This window comes from Schistocerca nitens, chromosome 8 (genome assembly GCF_023898315.1).
Source record: "Schistocerca nitens isolate TAMUIC-IGC-003100 chromosome 8, iqSchNite1.1, whole genome shotgun sequence".
Taxonomy (NCBI): Eukaryota; Metazoa; Arthropoda; class Insecta; order Orthoptera; family Acrididae; genus Schistocerca; species Schistocerca nitens.
Window position 1 is genome coordinate 114806862 of NC_064621.1, and position 20978 is coordinate 114827839.

Here is a 20978-nt window from a genome sequence, read left to right on the forward strand (position 1 = left end):
CAATTCCGTGATGACAGAAACAATAACGGGACACGACAAGGCTATTCTTACAACGCAAATCGTGACCAAAACAGACACCACCCATATGACAACCACTGGCAGAGTAATAATAGTTACAGAGAAAGATCGCATTTCCGTAGTAATGAAAATGACAGAGATTACCTTAGAAACAGACAATATGGTAACCAGAACTATTATTATCAAGGGAGACAGAATACTTTCAGACGCAACAGTTCAGCGAGCAGGTACGATTCAGGAAGAAATTATTCTCCACCACATGACCGACAAGAAAGAAATTATGAAATCTACCGACATGACGACAGACGAGATAATCATAACGACAGACCTGAATTTCATCAGAACTGGCGGGATTCTAACAGAGCTGGGCCCTCTCGGCAAGGCGAATTTGTAGAAGTTAGGTCTCCTAATCCCAATAACGGCGCGCGCCAACAAAGAGACAGACAATGACTCGCACCGCAGGCAGCCACCTGCGCCCGCTGGCTCAGAGAAAAATAACCTAGACGCTAACCTTGAGAAAAATTCCAGTATTCTTTACCTACGTATACCACATGATAAAACCGTTTATTGAAAAATAATCTGCTTTTTAACTTTGTCTTTGCCATAAAACTTTTCACTTTACATTTCTAGTATGCTTTGTCAGACTTAAGAAACTGTTAACATGCAACAATGTTTGAAGTTAATTATCCAATCAAGAACCAAGAGAACTTATTTAAACAGAAATTACGAATGCATCGTTATAGTGAACAGACTACACAGTGTTGTATTTGTACATTCTTGATTGTTAGTTGCACTATTACATAACGACTATCAGGCTTACATACTTAGGACACATACTGGTACTGCTAATGAGATTCTAATGCAACATTTTGGTTTACTTGAAAATACGTTCTGAATTTAAAGTGCTTTCTGAGAGATACCAGATGACACAGAGGTTAGTTTATGTGACAGCTACACGATTTTTATCATGACGCTACTAATGAGTGACAATTTACAATGTAGCTTTTGCAGTGTATCTGTTTTATATCTGCACAGTTTTCTGAATTCTTCTGGAAAGAAAAACATGTTTTAGTAGTAACTTTTGTGGTATAGCTACAATGAGACAGCCTTTTCCGTAGCACAACAATACGTAACAGCACAGTACTTCCTTCATCACGGCAATAAGCGTAATAACTAAGATATCTATTCGCAAAGCATTTCATTTTTGGGTATCGTGAGGTAAGTACATTGACTTCTGCAGAACTTAGCTTTCGGAGGACGATAACTACGACACTTCCACAGAGATTATCTTACAACAAGACGCACAGTTTAGCGCTACAGTACACGCATTTGAGTGATTAATTTTGTACTTAAAACATTTATTTTTAAATATATTTGAAGTACAATGATACAAAGGTATTCCGTGATACATTTCATTCCATTGCTGTAATCTGTAACACCTGAGGGTATAATTACATTAATCCTCAGGGGGGTACACGCTTACTTTGTGTACCATGTGTTTGGCGAACACAAGGAGCCCTAGCTAATATGGTATTTGCTTATACAACTTTACACATCGGTACCATATTTCTCCAACACAGAATTACACAGCTATCTGATTATTTAACAGAGAAACAAACATTTTTTTTATTACATCAGTGACAGATGTTTATGCAATTACACAGTTGGATAACTTCACACTTATGAAATTGTATTTTGTCTGTACTTTGTGAAATGCTCATATTTTTCAGAACCATTGTGATACTATGAGAGCTTTGAATGATGTATTTGGTATGGGATTATGATTTTTAAAGTACGTTTGAGGCAGATGACACTTTTGACATGAGCAGAGAATTTTTTTTTGTTTTGAAATTATTGGAGGAAGCTAAAACGATTTTGAGAGTTGACTGAGGTGTTATGATGTTATTTTTACGATGACGATGTGTATTATGCTGTTGAGGTATGTTTATGATCAATAATCTGATGCTATATAAGGAATGTGATTACGTGTTTATATGTATATGAATAATGAATAGAAGTTAGGGACTATGGTTTGTGAAGAAGGTTGTTGGAAACCAAGAATCGTACTTTAAGAGTTATGAAATGTGTGTATATGCGTGAATGTATCACAATGCTGGCGAAAATTTTTTGGACGCTGTTATATTTATAGGATTTTGTTTCTACAGATTTGTAACCCAAATTCTTGACCTGTGAAATATTTTTATACGTGACTGTCACTGTAGCGGACACTGCTGTCGTAAATATTTCGTTAAGAAAGGTAAGTGACCGTGAAGTAATTCGTTGTGAGCGGCCAGGTGTGCCAGCCGCCTTGAGAAAAAGCCATTAGTGTGTGGCGCAGGTGGTAGAAAAAAAAAAAAGGGAGGCCATTATCCTCGCTATTGACATTCATTTGTAGAAAGCATCGTAAATACGACACGCTAATAATAACTTGGAAACATTCTTACATCTGCACACCTGATTAGGACAAGTGTCTATCTACGAGAATTGAGAGAAATGCCATATGGCTTGCTTTATGTATTTATTTACTCATTTTGTTTAATATCTAGTTTCTAGCTGCACTGCAGCATTGGTTAAAATAAAATTTAATAGATGTACTAATATAAATATTTTATGCCTACAGATCCAGTAAATAATTTTATGATCTATTCAAAAAAAACGAAGGAGCATAAAAAAGACATTTCCCTTCACAGGAATTGCATAAATAATTTCTTTACGATTTGGTAACTTATCTGCTAGTGTAAGTTCTCGTGATGCATCACCCTAGTGTTAAGATGTGACATAGGTATTAGACATGGCCATTTTTAGTGTAATATTTTTTCTGCTTGAGCTATGTCATGTTTAGGTATAAGTTGCTGCTGTTTGCCAGGCATAGTGTTATTGAATTTGACTTTGTATTATTCTGTTAAGCCAGTTTTACTAATGATTTATTTTTATTGTTTGCTGCACATTGCCTTAGATTAGTTGTAATATTACAATTGCTTTGCTAACTTCTTAATGCTACTTGCTTCGCAAATCTGCGTTTTTTTTCCATTGCTGTTTATATTAATTGTTTTATGTGATGCTGCATTGCCTCGTCCCTTGGTATATATATCTGAGCTCAGTAGATTTAAATTAGCTTAAGAGGGGGTAGACTATATAAGAAACTAACTATGATGAATTGGAAGCAATGCATTGACAAGGTATATAAAAAAAGATTTGGGCCTAAATGAGTATTGTACAATGAGCCATATTTATTTTGAAAGAATTATGGTTGGAATACAGAAAAGAGGTACAGATAGGACTTTTTGGGAATAATGATGAACGAAGGGAGATCTCCAAGAACAAAAAAGGTTTTGTTCGCAAAATACTGCAGTACCAAAAGTTACACTGAAAACGAACCCTGTCCTTTCCATTGTGTTATCCCCCTATGTGTTTGTGTACCCTTGTGTATTTGTTTTCTTCCTGTCTCTGTGTAGTTTCATAGAATTTTTTTTCTTCTAATACTAAGCTACATTCACTATGATGAGGAATACTGTTATCCTCAAATATAATTGGCATTAATAATATGTTATTTACCTTGTAAAGATGTTTAGACATTATTTATTCTGTTTTGTTTTAATGCTCATGTGTGAATTTGATATTCCAAAAGTTATTCTGATCTTTCATGTATGTACTTATGTCATAATTCCTGTGACACTGATGTATATGTTATTTCGATTCTTTTGTAAAGCCTGTATTACAAATGTTCTCTGTATTGTTATGTTCTTTAATGATGTATTTTGTACCTTTGTAATTGTATTCTCATGTTATAAAATTGTAATTGTCACCAGTTCATCATATTATTAACTTGTAAGTATCATTTCACTGCACACGTTTTTGTTGGTCATAGTATATGGACAATATGTGAGAAGTAGGGACTGTTAGTGTTTGCACGTGTGTTAATAATTCAGCAAGGGACTGGATAACAGCATTGCTGGTTCTAAGGACATTTAAAAAAAAAAATTGTGAGTGCACGAGTGGTGGTTTATGGACTTGCTATATTGTCCGCAAGACTATTCAATGGTGATTGTGCACCTGCACAGTCACAACAGATGGCTGCTGGCCATCTCTACAAGGACTACAGTGGGTCTGCATCTTTGATGACCCACCAATACCGTAATCTCTACCAGGACTGCAGTGGGTCTGCTCTGTGATGACCTACCAAACGATATTCTTCAAAACTTCGATTGACTCCGCTGTGGGTTTGCTCTGTTGTGGCCCATTACCTGTCAGCATGTCAAGAGTCAGCACTGTCTTTCCGTTGGAAGGACAACACTACTTCTTCAAGACTGCATAGAAATCCACTACTTCCGTGTGCATTTTCTTTTACTGCTCAGACTTTGGGAAAAACACTGCAATGTGATGAATGATCAGGACTGTCTTTATGGACTGTGAGAAAATTTTAGCTTTTGACCAACATTGTATCAATAAGTGTGTGCATTTGATTTCTTTGTTATTGTAATTGTGAAAAAAATTTTAACAAATATGTATTGGCCAGTGCCCAAAAAAATTTGTAAAATTTTTTGTGGGTAGCATGGGGGCTATGTAAGTAGGCTGTTTAGGTTTTTTTTTATTGGTAACGCCACCTCTGTATAAAAAATCACTGGCGCAGTCTGTGGCTGCTTTGCATTGTTGTAATACTCGCCATTGTAGTGTTAGGCAGCTGGCTGTGAACAGCGCGTAGCATTGCGCAGTTGGAGGTGAGCCGCCAGCAGTGGTGGATGTGTGGAGAGAGATGGCGGAGTTTTGAAATTTGTCATGAACTGCTATATTTATATATGATGATATCAAGGTAAATACATTGTTTGTTCTCTATTAATATCTTTCATTTGCTAACTATCCCTATCAGTAGTTAGTGCCTTCCATAGTTTGAATCTTCTATTTAGCTGGCAGTAGTGGCGCTAGCTGTATTGCAGTAGTGGGAGTAACCAAGATTTTTGTGAGGTAAGTGATTTGTGAAAGGTATAGTTTAATGTTAGTCAGGGCCATTCTTTTGTAGGGAATTTTGAAAGTCAGATTGCGTTGCGCTAAAAAATATTGTGTATCAGGTTAAGCACAGTCTTGTAAAATTGTTCAAAAGGGGACGTTTCAAAGTGACCGAGACGTGTAACTAAGGGCACCCCAGACCATGACGCCGGGTGATACGCCAGTATGGCGATGAAGAATACACGCTACCAATTTGCGTTCACCGCGATGTCGCCAAACACGGATGTGACCATCATAACGCTGTAAACAGAACCTGGATTCATCGGAAAAAATGACGTTTTGCCATTCGTGCACCCAGCTTCGTCGTTAAGTACACCATCGCAGGCGCTCCTATGATGCAGCGTCAAGGGTAACCGCAGCCATGGTATCCGAGCTGATAGTCCGTGCTGCTGCAAACGTCGTCGAACTGTTCGTGCAGATCGTTGTTGTCTTGCAAACATTATTATCTATTGACTCAGGGATCGAGACGTGGCTGCACGATCCGTTACAGCCTTGCGGATAAGTTGCCTGTCATCTCGACTGCTAGTGAAACGAGACCGTTGAGATCCAGCACGGCGTTCCGTATTACCCTCCTGAACCCACCGATTCCATATTCTGCTAACAGTCGTTGGATCTCGACCAACGCGAGCAGCAATGTCGCGATACGATAAACCGCAATCGCGATAGGCTACAATGCGACCTTTATCAAAGTCGGAATCGTGATGGTACGCTTTTCTCCTCCTTACGCGAGGCATCATAACAACGTTTCACCAGGCAACGCCGGTCAACTGCTGTTTGTGTATGAGAAGTCTGTTGGAAACTTTCCTCATGTCAGCACGTTGTAGGTGTCGCCACCGGCGCCAACCTTGTGTGAATGCTCTGAAAAGCTAATGATTTGCATATCACAACATATTCTTCCTGTTTGTTAAATTTCCCGTCTGTAGCACGTAATCTTCGTGGTGTAGCAATTTTAATGGCCAGTAGTGTAGCAGTTGTGGGCCGTCTTGCCCTGGGAGAAGATTCGACAGCTTCATAGCGTTCTTCTCCATTGGATCAGCGCATGCTTCCAGATCAGAGGGGATGTAATCTCAAACTGGTAAGTACGCCCCCTACTGCCTCGTTCTGTGTGAATTCACTCGATTTTTTTTAATCGCCGAAATAACATCACATACTCTCTCAGACCGTGAATCTTCATTGTGTTTGCTCCTCCTCTTCTAAATGCTGCAAGTTTTTTGTCAAGTAGCACATCACTCTATCTGAAGCGGCAGCAGGAATTTTGGGCTAGCATCATGACTGGATTTTCTGTTCTCTGTGAGCAATTACCTCACTATCCTGCTCTTCAATCACATCTGCTCTCCTGATTATAGTTTAAATGCAGTCGAAGTACCCTTTCGCCGCGCGGGATTGGCCGAGCGGTCTTGGGCGCTGCAGTCATCGACTGTGCGGCTGGTCCCGGCGGAGGTTCGAGTCCTCCCTCGGGCATGGGTGTGTGTGTTTGTCCTTAGGATAATTTAGGTTAAGTAGTGTGTAAGCTTAGGGACTGATGACCTTAGCAGTTAAGTCCCATAAGATTTCACACACATTTGTACATTTTTTTGTCCCCATTCACAGGGTGCACCTGGGCGTTACCTAAAAATTTTCAGAGGTTTCACAGAGACAATTTCTGAGCATTTTAGTCTAAGGAAGGCGTGGGCTCTGGGCGCTCGTTACAGACTAATGATGTAGTTATGATTTATTCAGTTTGTTACACCAATTACCTTTGTTTCCGTGTAAATGCTATCACAACAGCGAAAACGCCTGTTATATGCAGCCACCGGAACGCATTACATGAAACACAGAGTAAAGCAACAACCCTCAGATGAAAAAGTGATATGACGTTAGGGTGGTCAGAGCGGGAACAGTTCGGCATTTCATCGCCGCGCCGCTCTTCCATTGCGTTCAGTGAACTCTTACACGTGGAGCACATCTGCCAACTCTCTATACGTAAAGCTACCCATACTACGTACAATTATCACTGGATCACTGGCGGAAAAAAAGCCGAGACAGAACCGAGCAGTACTGAACATAAGCCTGAGGACAGAGACTGAAGTGGGCGCTACTACTGTTCTTAACAGCGGGGACCTTGAGTGAATGGAACAACTTTTTTCCCAAACAAGCCACACAGCCATGTCGTCGACATCTTCACTGTTGTGCAGGAAAGTAGAACTATTTTTTCTTACTTTTGCTAAAACTGTATACTCATTATATACTAAGATGGTAACTGTTCTTTCGGACATGTCCAAAAGAACAGATACCATCGGTGACCATGCAGCTAGTTATAATGAAATTACAATGAAATGAACACCCTTAGCTGCTTACAGATGAAAATGTGTGTCCCGACCGGGACTCGAACCCGGGATCGCCTTCTTACATGGCAGACGCTCTATCCATCTGAGCCACCGAGGACACTGAGGATAGCGCGACTGCAGGGATTTATCTCTGGCACGCCTCCCGCGAAACCCACATTCTCAACGTATTGTCCCGCACTACATTAGTATACACATAGTTAAGGCTCACCGGCCACTTGACCATCTTCTTCTTCTGTGCGGAGGCACAAACAGTGCCCGAACTCTTGCGGGAATCGGCAACGCGCCGGGAGTAATGAGTATAATGAGCGGGGGCACTACGAATGCACTACGGGACAATTCGTTGAGAATGTGGGTTTCGCGGGAGGCGTGCCAGAGATAAATCCCTGCAGTCGCGCTACTCTCTGTGGCCTTGGTGGCTCAGATGGATAGAGCGTCTGCCATGTAAGCAGGAGATCCCGGGTTCAAGTCCCGCTCGGGGCACACATTTTCATCTGTCCCTGTTGACGTATGTTAACGCCTGTAAGCAGCTAAGGGTGTTCATTTCATTGTAATTGCATACTCATTATTGTGGTTTCGGCCGCCATCCTGTCGACCGCACTTTAACACGCGCGCTTCCAATTACACCGCCGTGTTTTATACAGTCGCCGCCGCGGCACGAGGGCGCTGCCACGAAGGATTACGCTGCTGCCAATGAGATGCAAACATCCCATGCAGCAATTCAACTCATCCTTGGCCTGCCTAGTGTCAAAGTCACGCCTATCGGGCTTAGCTCAGCGAGCAAGGCTGCACAGTAGGTTAATACAATCACTGACTCACCTGTGACGCTGCAGGCAGTAAAGGGTTTTAGTCATGAGTAGCCATTAGAACTCAGTAGAGTACCAGTAGAATAGAAATTGCCCATTGTTAAACTGTACTGTAGGTCACTTGTATTACCTGTAGTTAGTTGCTAACAATAATGACATTGTAACATCCTAGGACCAACTAATCATGTATGGTGGTGGGTTGCATACGTATATTATAAAGATGACGAATAAGGAATTTAAAATATATGTATATATACAGGGTGAGTCACCAAACAACCGAGCGAGGTGGCGCAGTGGTTAGCACACTGGACTCGCATTCGGGAGGACGACGGTTCAATCCCGTCTCCGGCCATCCTGATTTAGGTTTTCCGTGATTTCCCTAAATCGCTTCAGGCAAATGCCGAGATGGTTCCTTTGAAAGGGCACGGCCGATTTCCTTCCCTAAGCCGAGCTTGAGCTCCGTCTCTAATGACCTCGTTGTCGACGGGACGTTAAACACCAATCTCCTCCTACTCCTCCTCCTCCTCACCTAACATTACCGCTGGATATATTTCGTAAACCACATCAAATACTGACGAATCGATTCCACAGACCGAACGTGAGGAGAGGGGCTAGTGTAATTGGTTAATACAAACCATAAAAAAATGCACGGAAGTATGTTTTTAATACAAACCTACGTTTTTTTTAAATGGAGCCACGTTAGTTTTGTTAGCACATCTGAACATATAAACAAATACGTAATCAGTGCCGTTTATTGCATTGTAAAATGTTAATTACATCCGGAGATATTGTAACCTAAAGTTGACGCTTGAGTACCACTCCTCCACTGTTCGATCGTGTGTATCGAAGAGCACCGAATTACGTAGGGATCCAAAGGGAACGGTGATGGACCTTAGGTACAGAAGAGACTGGAACAACACATTACGTCCACATGCTAACACCTTTTTATTGGTCTTTTTCACTGACGCACATGTACATTACCATGAGGGGTGAGGTACACGTTCGACGGGCGTTTCATAGGACGTGGAGGACGCATAAATTGGCCACCCCGTTCTCCTGATCTTACACCTCTGGACTTCTTTCTGTGGGGTACGTTAAAGGGGAATGTGTACCGTGATGTGCCTACAACCCCAGAGGATATGAAACAACGTATTGTGGCAGCCTGCGTTGACATTACACCAGATGTACTGCGGCGTGTACGGCATTCATTACGCCAGAGATTGCAATTGTGGGCAGCAAATGATGGCCACCACATTGAACATCTATTGGCCTGACATGTCGGGACACACTCTATTCCACTCCGTAATTGAAAACGGAAACCACGTGTGTACGTGTACCTCACCCCTCATGGTAATGTACATGTGCGTCAGTGAAAAAGACCAATAAAAAGGTGTTAGCATGTGGAAGTAATGTGTTGTTCCAGTCTCTTCTGTACCTAAGGTCCATCACCGTTCCCTTTGGATCCCTACGTAATTCGGTGCTCTTCGATACACACGATCGAACAGTGGAGGAGTGGTACTCAAGCGTCAACTTTAGGTTACAATATCTCCGGATGTAATTAACATTTTACAATGCAAGAAACGGCACTGATTACGTATTTGTTTATATGTTCAGATGTGCAAACAAAACTAACGGGGTTCCATTTAAAAAAACGTAGGTTTGTGTTAAAAACATACTTCCGTGCATTTTTTATGGTTTGTATTAACCAATTACACTATCCCCTCTCCTCACGTTCGGTCTGTGGAATCGATTCGTCAGTATTTGATGTGGTTTACGAAATAGATCCAGCGGTAACGTTAGGTGACTCACACTGTATATCCCCTCTCCGGAGCTCCAGAGCCGGGTGTACTTAATTTACAACATTCATGCACTGAGCCCATTTTGTGCCAGCTGAATAACATTTACAGACTTTCATAGTGGCCAGGGCACGACATCTTCTGAAGAGACATTGTGTTGAAGAGTGACAGATTTATAAATCTTTTGTATCTGTATATATTTCTACATTCAGATCTACTGTTAGCAACTGACGGCCGGCCGCGGTGGTCTAGCGGTTCTGGCGCTGCAGTCCGGAACCGCGGGACTGCTACGGTCGCAGGTTCGAATCCTGCCTCGGGCATGGGTGTGTGTGATGTCCTTAGGTTAGTTAGGTTTAAGTAGTTCTAAGTTCTAGGGGACTTATGACCTAAGATGTTGAGTCCCATAGTGCTCAGAGCCAGCAACTGACGCAACTAATACCGCAACAAAGTTGTGTATTATTTTTACCATTTGATACTAGATGTAGAATAAAATGATATCTAAATTTTCTTTATTTAAAAGTCGTCTAGATCGCAGCCGATGTTGACTTCTCGTCGATTTCGGGCTTTTAATTACGGGCCATCATCAGAGACTGCACTGTAATAACCAAAGTTACAGTGCTGTATTACAGAGAGAAGTCAGTGTTGTAAAAGTTTATTCTAAATAACTTTGACAACTGACAGACATATCAACCTGGATGTCTCCATGGAAACGGCGTCTTAATACGTTATTACAGGCACCAATAGGTGAAACACGTGTACAACGATGTATTTAGATCTTCCTAGAGTTTTTTGAAACCTTTAAGTTACTGACTACTTATACAAATAAGTCAATATGTATAATTTTCGTATTAATGCACCATACATTTGGTTTCATTATGAATAAATGGCAGTAGCTATAGAACTAACGATCTTATAGTGCTAATTATTTCATCCAGGCGACGCACTGGACCTCAGTTAACGAATTACACTAGACTGTCATGCTTTTTATGAGACGGGCTGTAACATAGACTATGTGCCATAATTCGATTCTTGATCAGTTAAATTCAAAATATAAACAATTAAGTTTGAAGAATCAAATGATATTAAATCGTTACCCATTGGCTGATGGCGATGCCTTGAGCTCTGGAGTGCGCTATCTCTACCATCGCCGTCATCCACGTGGGTAATGACACATCGCTCTAGAAAATACTTTTACAAAAGTGACTTCTCTATGTAATATTGCACTGTTACTTTGGTTATTACAGTGCAATCTCTGACGATGGCCCATAATTAGAAGGCCGAAATCGGTCAGAAGTTAACATCGGTTGCGATCTAGACTGCTTTTAAATAATTTTATCACAATAAGATCACTGTTCTCGCACAGAGTAATATAAAATCTAAATTTTCTATCTGTTCCTCGCTCCTGTACTCACTAAAGAACCACACAGCGTGGAAAGGAAGATATAACAATTATGAAATGGAAGTGTTAATTAACAAATATTGAATCATCTTTTTATTTTTAACTAGCTGAACTACCAGAGTCGCCCAGATATGCATTTATTCGAATCTTGAAGAGTTGCTACTACTAGCGATATTACTAGTCTTTTAAGCTGCGCACTTACCTACGAGCAACTGTGATGATAAATTAAAAATGTTTAGTGTTAACAGAGCTCGGAAATATTCTAATCTTCAAAGCCGAATTATTTTCATTGCGTTGTACTGACTTAGGAAATTCAGCTAAGGGCAGTCGGTGAGATCGCCCTTGTAAGACAAGACCTGCGAGCGCGCTGGACGTGCCGTTACCTGAGTCGATGGCCTGCGCGACGGTGTCGGCGGGGTCGACCCACCAGACCGGGGGGTTCACCGGCGCCCCCTCGCTGACTGCGCGCCGCATCGCGGCCACGATGGCGTCCGCGTACTGTGCGTGCAGCGCCGTGTAGCGCCGGCTGATCTCCACCGTCTGCAACGAAGCCGCACCAAAACGTGACGTCAGCAGCCTCGCAAAAGAGACCGAGGGCGGCATAAAACAAGAGGGCTAAAAATACGTCCACAAGCTGCATAACCTCCAATATACGTAGCTAACGAGTCCAGATTACCAGAGCAAAATAACATTACCGTAGCTCCAGCGCGTAAACCCATTTTCATCCTGATCACTGGATGAGTCTATGCTTTTTTTGTGCCGAATGGACAGTAACCTTAGTTAACCGTCGCACCTCATTACTACGAGGGTTGCCCTGAAGGAAATCAACGCTTTTTTTTTTTTTTTTTTTTTTTTTTTTTTTTTTTTTTTTTTTTTTTTTTTCCTCAGGCGAAACAATGCTACGAATGCGAAACGCTACGTATCTATTATCCGAAGTCTCCTGAATGAGTTTACGTTACTTCCAACAGATAGTGTTGCTACACGACAGTTTCAAAATGGCCTCTGTAGGTGATGTACGTTACAAGCAATGTACCGTCAATGAATTTCTCACTGCTGAGAAAGAAACGCATGCGCAAAGTCTATGGAGCATCTGCTATCGACAGAAGTACAATTAGTCGCTGGGCACGGAGGGTGAAGACATCAGAAGGCGGTTCGGCGGAGCTCCACCATTTGCAGCGGTCGGGAAGACCATCATCGGCTGTCACACCAGACGTGTTGCAGCGAGCTGATGTCGTTCGCAAGGACAGACGCATTACCACTTGGGAGTTGGTGCTGCATCTGTCAGTCAGCAAAGGAAGTTCACACAGTGAAGCACTGGCTCCGTCACCAGGACAAGGATTGGTACCGACAGGGCGTACACGCCCTTGTTTCACGCTGGTGGAAGGCCACAGAACAGAATGGAGATTACGTGGAAAAGTGGGATGTATAGATAAAACACCATTCTTTCGTGTGTGTAATTCTCATTATCTTTAATAAAGAATTGTTGAAGAAAAAAATGCAGTGCGTTACTTTCTGGGTAACCCTCGTACAATCATTGCCGTGAGCCCTGAGCTCCGTATTTGCAGAGGAAGTCTTTCACAATTTCACACAAGTTATTATATGCAGGATTAGCCGAGCGGTCTAACGCGCTGCAATCATGGACTATGCGGCTGGTACTGGCGGAGGTTCGAGTCCTCCCTCGGGCATGGGTGTCTGTTTTTGTCCTTAGGACAATTTAGGTTAAGTAGTGTGTAAGATTAGGGACTGATGACCTTAGCAGTTAAGTCCCATAAGATTTCACATGCATTTGAACATTTATTATATGCAGTGCCCCTAAATTTATCTCAGAAGAGGCAAACGAGGAACAAAAATCTCATTTAACCTGTCTTTGAGAGAGTTGTAATCACCACTAACTACACTCATGATCATAAATTAAGCATAATTGTAGAATGTAGTGCCACACAACGTGGCACTACACAAAACTGGCTCTAATGGCATAGGCACATAGGGAACACACACGACACAGATATGTAAGTCCACAGTACTGGTGATAAGTTGAGAAAACCGTCCTGAAACACATGTGCTACAAAACGCCACTGTTTCCTGCGCATGTATCCCGACATCAATATGGAATATGATCACCACGTACAGGTACACAGGGTGCACAACGGGTTGGCATACTCTGGATCAGGTGGTCGAGCAGCTGCTGGGATACAGTCTCCCATTCTGGCACCAGTGCCTGTCGGAGCTCCTGCAGTTTCCTAGGGGTGTGAAGCGTGAAGCGATTCGTCGACCGAGAGCATCCCAGATGTGCTCGATGGGGCTTAGGTATGGAGGATAGGCAGGTCACTCCATTGGCCTGATGTCTTGTATTTCAAGGTACTCCACGATAGCAGCTCTGTGGGGCCGTGCTTTATCGTGCATCAGGAGGAAGGTGGGACCCAGAGCACCCCTGAAAAGGCGGACATACTGGTGCAAAATGACGTCCTGATACATCTGATCTGTCATGGTTCCCTGTCAAAGACATGCAGGGGTGTGCATGGACCAATCATAATCCCATCCCACACCATCAAACCATGACCTCCATACAGGTCCCTTTCAAGGGCATTAAGGGATTGGTATCTGGTTTATGGTTCACTCCAGATGACAACCCAGCGAGTATCGCTGTTCAGACTGTGCCTGGACTCATCCATGAATGTAATCTCGGACCATTGTTCCAATGACCATGTACTGTATTCTTGACACCAGGCTTTATGGGCTCTCCTGTGACCAGGGTTCAGTGGAATACACCTTTCATGTCTCCGAGCGAATAAACCATGTCTGTTCAGTCGTCTGTGTCTGGACACAACTGTTCCAGTGGCCGTGGTAAGGTCCCGAGCAAGGCTACCTGCAGTACTCCGTGGCCGTCTGCGGACACTGATGGTGAAATATCGGTCTTCTTGTGGTGTTTTACACTGCGGACCTCCCATACTGTAGCGCCTGAACACGTTTCCTGTCTGCTGGAATCGTTGCCATAATCTTGAGATCACACTCTGTGTCACACGGAGGGCCCGTGCTACGACCTACTGTGTTTGGCCAGCGTACAGTCGCCCTAGTATTCTACTACTCATAACGTCATCAATATGGGTTCTTTGAGCCATTTTCAACACATTAGCACATCCGAAAACGTCTGGACACTTACTCGCTGCACCATACTCTGACATACACCAACACACCTCTGCGTACGTGGACTGCTGCAAGCATCACTGTGCACCGACCGCAGGTCAAATGCACCTCATGGTCATACCCCGAGGTGATTTAAACCCGGAAACCGCCCACCTGAGCGTTGTTTCACCATGTTTCAGAATTATCCTTAATTTATGAGTATGAGTGTATTTTGATCACTCGACAAAGAATTTACAGCATAGATACAAGTACTTCCCATGAGTTCACTGCTTCAGAAACACTAGGACAGAGGAGAAGAAAATTTTAGTTTTAACAAAATTGCCGACACAGGTTCTCAGGGGACTAACCTACCCGGACAGCTGCACGCCACTTCCGAATTCTGGGAAGTGTACCTGCCCTGGATAGAATTGGCCAGACAGACTAACGACGGCCAGTGGTCTGGCTAGCCTGCATGTGGTTTCTAGCCGGTGAATAAATGAATAATGGGTTGATTCCTACGTCCCCGAGTCAGTTACGTGATTCACTCTTTCACATGGGATAACACGAGATGCAGGGAGTTGAAGTGCATATATTCCACTTGGGGAGGGAATGAGGGAGAAGGGGTGGCGATAGGAATAGCGTCTAGTCACAATGTTGTAGTCGTGTAAATGCAATGGAACCGTTCTTCAGATATTTCAGTTACACTTGCTTAGCTTAAAACTATAAACCCAAATGCTGAGCTTAGAGCAAATTAAAATTTTTTAATAATAATAACTGCTCTAGAAAGAACAGAAACCATTGATGACCATGCAGCTTCTCTAGAATAAATGATAATTAATTGAAACCCTCAGCTGCTGATAGGTGTTGTTGATACACCTCGATGGGCACAGCTGAAAATGTGTGCCCCTACTGGGACTCGAAACCGGGATCTCCTGCTTACATGGCAGACGATCTATCCATCTGAGCCACCGAGGACACAGACGAATAACGCGAGTGCAGGGACTTATCTCTTGCACTCTTCCCGTGAGACCCACATTTCCAGCTGTCTACAATCTACATACGTAAAGTACCTGATAGATATTTGCCCATCCACTCATTACTCGCGCACACTAAGGTGACGATTCCTGTAAGAGTTCGGGCAACCTGTGCACATTCGCACAGACGAAGGTCAATGGCCGGGTAGCCTTTAACCATATATAAAGATAGTAACTGCTCTTGAAAGAACACATACCATTGATGACAGTGCAGCTTCTCTAGATTAAATGATAATTGAAACCCTCAGCTGCCGACAGGTGTTGTTGGCCGCTGATGGTTTCAATTAATCAGTTATGCTGATTGATGTCCCCCTGACGGCTAAAGAACATTTGCTTGGAACATTTTGTAGTTTGCATCTGGACAAGCAGTTATTTAGAGTGGTCAAGATAAATGGGACACCATTATATATATGTGTGTGTGTGTGTGCGTGTGTGTGTGTGTGTGTGTGTGTGTGTGTGGTTATTGCTACCGGTTTCGAACATTACTCATTTCCAAGCTGTATCTAAATACAATCAAACTATTATCAGTACCAGTACACATATATATAAATGCGTAATATTTGGTTGTATTATAATTTTTTACTTACGCAAAAATCATATTAGACCTGTTGTACATAATGTAAATATTCCAGTACACTTACGTAATAAAAAACTAAGTAAACTGTTTAACCCAAATTCAACATATACCAAGAAATACACTATTAAAAATACTATGGATTCAAATTACTTAGATAAAAGACTCACAAATAGCAGTAAGCAGAAAGTTCGTTTCATTAGACATCATTAATCCACACCTAAATGTGCCAGTTATTGAAACCATGTATATCATAAGAAATAACCCACTAACATTTAGCGAATTTAGCCAACCATAAATATATGGATTAATCATTCTCCTTGAAACAGTGCTTCCACACAATTGTTTCGCCTTTCAAGGAGAGATATACAAGCAGAATGATGGGCTGGTCATAGGAAGCTTCCTTCTAAGAACCCTGGAAAATATTTTCTTAAGAAATAAATTTAGAGCAGATCCAATGAGTTGATACAGTCACTTATTATGGATGTTATTTTGATGATACCCTCCTTTTCTGTAATGGAAATAGTGACTAAATTAACGAATTGCATCAACAAATGAATAAAATGAATAAAATGCATAACTGCATCAAATTTACCGTCGTACATGAAATAGACAAGAGCGTATAAACTACTTAGATGTAAAAATAGCTAATGATAATGGTATCATAAATTTGACATATTTCGTAATCCAACGACAAGTGACAGTATAATACTTAACTCATGATGTCACTACCACATAAAACATTGTATTTTCAAGCTATTATAGACCGTCTGATTAGAGCTCCCCTCGCTAAACAAAATATGAGGACAGGAATTAGATCAATTAAGACTGCAGCAGCAAAAAATGGCAACAGTTCAAATGTTGTCGATAAAATATATCGAAAAAATTAGGAAGATATGTGCAAACGGAATTGAGGAAATAACATTAACGAAAGTAGAAAGAAAGGAGAAAGAAAATTCGTTACATTATCATATATGGGAAATATTTCTCAAAAAATAAGTAATATATTTCGTACTAATAATGTTAAAATTAGCTTCTGCACAGAAAATAAGTTAGGAACGTAGATAACACAAGAACAGACAATCCCCACAGACATCGACCAACCAGCAATATTAATTAAATGCAGTGACTGTCACACTTTCTACATCGGGCGAAAATTTACAAGAAGATACAAAGAACTCATAAACAAAAGTCAAAGCAGCCTTGTAACACCATAGCTCTTATGCTATACGGATTTATTTTGCTTTTGTTTTATTTAATGTTACATCGTTGATCTTCTGTAAATTTTGTTTGATTGAATAGATAACACAAAATTGTATACTCCTTTCTTTGTTTAAAACTTTGATGTTATAGTTTGATTCTATGCAATGTAGTATATCTGTCATTTAAATTCTTTGTCCCATTTGGAGGGAACAAAATTTACTGTATATAATTGTAATTTCTGTGTGAATAATTTTTTGTAGAAATGACTATATGTGGAAATGTTCTGTTTTATTTAATGCGTTTGGTTGCTGTTATGTAAACTGTTGATCCTCACTTAGGGTTCTTAGTTGTTCTGTGTATAAGAGGTAGTGTGGTTCCCCTTGGGAACGGAACTGTGTAGCGCGCGCAAATTGTGGTTGGCTAGGTAGAAAAGGTGGAATCAATAGTCAGTCGGGGACGAACTACCGAACTGTGAACTGCCATGTAAAAGTTGCATATTGTGCTGGTTCCGAGAGAGGCTTTTTCTGCAGCTTTCCAATGCCTCGGATGGATGGATAAATAGCTGGAACGATTCTGGAATTGGTATCCATCATCGCCACCAAGAAGGGACAGAGTCCAGGAATTCTGCCTGCAAATCCACCTACCAACATGCAGTTGCCATCACATTGCGCAATCACTGTAACTGAATACTGTAATAATGTACAGTGAAGGATCAGCTTATTGGGCGATTTAGTGTACACAATATAAGGTAACTTATAACTGAATTTATGTACCTACCTTGATTTTTTCCCTGTCACAAGACCTCTGAGGTTCCTCTCCATTTGAACTATGATTACCGAGTGTCCCATTTTGTGGAAAAAATGAAAACCTCAAAGTTAGACAGTTAATTACGTAATGTTGTTTGATCTTTGATGAGAAGGGAATATTCAGATTTACTGTGGATTTAGTGAAATTGTGCGAGGCAGTAAATGTAGTTTTGTGAAGTTTCAAAGTCACCTATTTAATCATTTACTTGAAAGTAGAAGACTGTGGTAATAAAGACAATTTGCTGTTTCTTTTACAAATTAAAGTTCTTAAAATTGAGGCTTATAAAGTTTTGTTAATGATCATAGTGTTACCTGTAGTAAAATTTAAAAGGTGAGTCAGCTTCTTGCAAATTTGTCAACATTGTGTTTCACTGTAGTAAAAGTGGAAAACTGCAATAGTAGAAAATTAAATGTTCATGATTGCTAAGTGTTTGTCTCTCTTGTGTATTGGAAGTGCATATTAATAGTATAACAGGATCCACAGTTTGTCTATTGTGCTAATGCTAGGTAACAAGTAACGGGAAGACCACTATTTATGAAAACCATAATTTCTTTATTCAAAAGATAGTGAGAAGCAACCTATTAGTGGATTCCAATTAGCTCTCATTTTAAATAGTAAAGTATTTAACTGAGAGAGACTTAACCTATGTCCAACTAATGATTATGCAGTGAATAATAATAATAACGTTATAAAGACCATTCAGTTTGAATAAGCACTGAAAGTAACAGTGTGTTTCGTTATTTGTTATATTTATGCAAATAGTTTGTGCTGCTCTAGCTGTTAGTTCCAGCCTTAACGTTAACATATGCAGGTGTTAGAGTTCATTGCACTCGCGTGTGGTAAAATATAGGTTGTGTTATCCGCTAAAGTTACCCATACCTAATTTCTTAAACAAGAATGTTAATCATTCTCTTGCATAATTAGGCTGGCGACCGTTTTCTTTACTCTTTAAGCAGTATAGCTAAGTAAAATATTATTTGTTACTGTTTAAATGTTTACGTAATTCTGACTTTCACTTCCGATAAGCCACTTCCGTTAGGTACAATACGGTCAATATAAGAAAATTCCTCTCGGAGGGTAACACTGCTCTGTTGCTTTATACCATAATTACTCTAACAAAATAATTCTGCTTTGCAAACTGCCTCCAGCTACGAAGTTATGATATAGCAGTAGCGGATAGTAGTGTTATAGTCTGTCTACACTTAGTATGCATCTTCGAGCAAATCATCACTCTATGCTAAATACAAGCATTAACCTTTCAATTCTTCACACAGCTGAAAAAGAAAGCTGGATGAGCAACGTGCAAGAAATACAAGTCTACTCGTGTTTAATTTAAAAAAAAAAACTAATGTCCTAAATGAACAAACAGTACTCAGAGATGAACAATGTATTGAGATCTTCGACAAAACTCTTACGAGAGATAATTCAGAACAAAAGATAATCCCAAATTTTAATCAAAGATAAAAATTTAAAACAAATCCTGTCTCTGACAAATAGACCGGTAATGTAATAACGATGCACAAATATAACAAAACAAACGTACATCATATTTGAAAAATAGCGTTTGTGATCTTATTGCTTAGGCATAAGTAAAATATTCTAATACAACCAAATATTACACACAAACACACACAGAACAACTTTGCTTCCTCCGCTTTTTTCCCAACATTTGAGGCTTTAACGAAACAAATTGGTTACACATGTATCATTCAAAGTATTTTCCAACGCTGGGCACTAATTTCTCCCATCTTTCGGGCAGTGTACGAATCCCGCGTCGAAAAAATTGTTCATCTTTTGAAGCGATCCACGAATCAACCCAATTTGTGACTTCTTGATGAGATCGGAAGTGTTGTTCAGCCAGGCCTCGCGCGATTGATCTAAACAGGTGATAGTCAGAGGGAGAAATGACTGGAGAATACGGCGGGTGGGGTAGGACTTCCCATTTTAACGTTTCCAAGTACGTTATGACCTCTTTTGCAACGTAGGGTCAAGCGTTGTCGTGCTGCAAAATCACTTATCGTGCCTCTCGCTGTACTGCGGCCGTTTGTCTTTCCCTGATCTGCTCAAAAACATTAATTGTGTTCAATAACGATCACCTGTGATTGTTTCACTTGGTTTTCACACCTCATAGTACACGACGCCGAGCTGGTTCCACCAAATTCAGAGCACGATCTTGGAGCCGTGAATATCGGTTTAGCCGTCGACGCGGAAGCATGGCCGGGATATCCCTATGATTTCTTGCGTTAAGGGTTATCGTAATGAACCCATTTTTAGTCTCCTGTCACAATACGATGCAGAAATCCCTTCCGTTTTTGCCTCTGAAGCAACTGTTCACAAACACACAAACGCCGTTCAACGTCTCTTGGTTGCAGCTCACACGGAACCCAAGTTTCTTCTTTCTGAATCATGCCCATAGCCTTGAAGCGTTTTCAAATGGCTTGCTGTGTCACTCCCAATAATCGTACCAATTCTTCCTGAGTTTGACGTGAGCCTTCACTCAGCAATGTCCCCAATTCTGCATCTCTGAAAACATTCTCTCTTCCAACACTATGCTGCTCTACGACGTTAAAATCACCGTTCTTGAAGCGTTGAAACCACTCACGACACGATCTTTTACTGATAGCGTCCTTACCATACATACTTGATAGCATTCGATGAGACTCAGCCGCTGTTTTCTTCATATTGAAGCAAAACAGTAACACTCCCGCAAATGACGTGAATTAGGCTCGTAAACGGACATTTTAAATCAAGATGCGATCTGTTTCTTTCGACCGCTACTAACCGTTGTCGCCACCTATCGGGAAACGGCGGAAGCAAAGTTATACACCTTGTATATTCCTACGTCGCCCGCCAAGAGACAGCGCAGTGGCATATCTACCACAACATAACC

At 41.1% G+C, this 20978-nt stretch overlaps 1 protein-coding gene across 1 annotated transcript in view; it reads right to left on the reverse strand.

The window, feature by feature from the left end:
• The window catches only part of LOC126199433 (myogenesis-regulating glycosidase-like), a 125329-nt gene that overhangs the window by 7883 nt on the left and 96468 nt on the right, over window positions 1-20978 (reverse strand). Inside the window, exon 5 of the mRNA XM_049936350.1 lies at window positions 11731-11887. Coding sequence (XP_049792307.1) covers window positions 11731-11887 — 157 coding nt within the window. The remainder of the gene's footprint in view (window positions 1-11730; window positions 11888-20978) is intronic.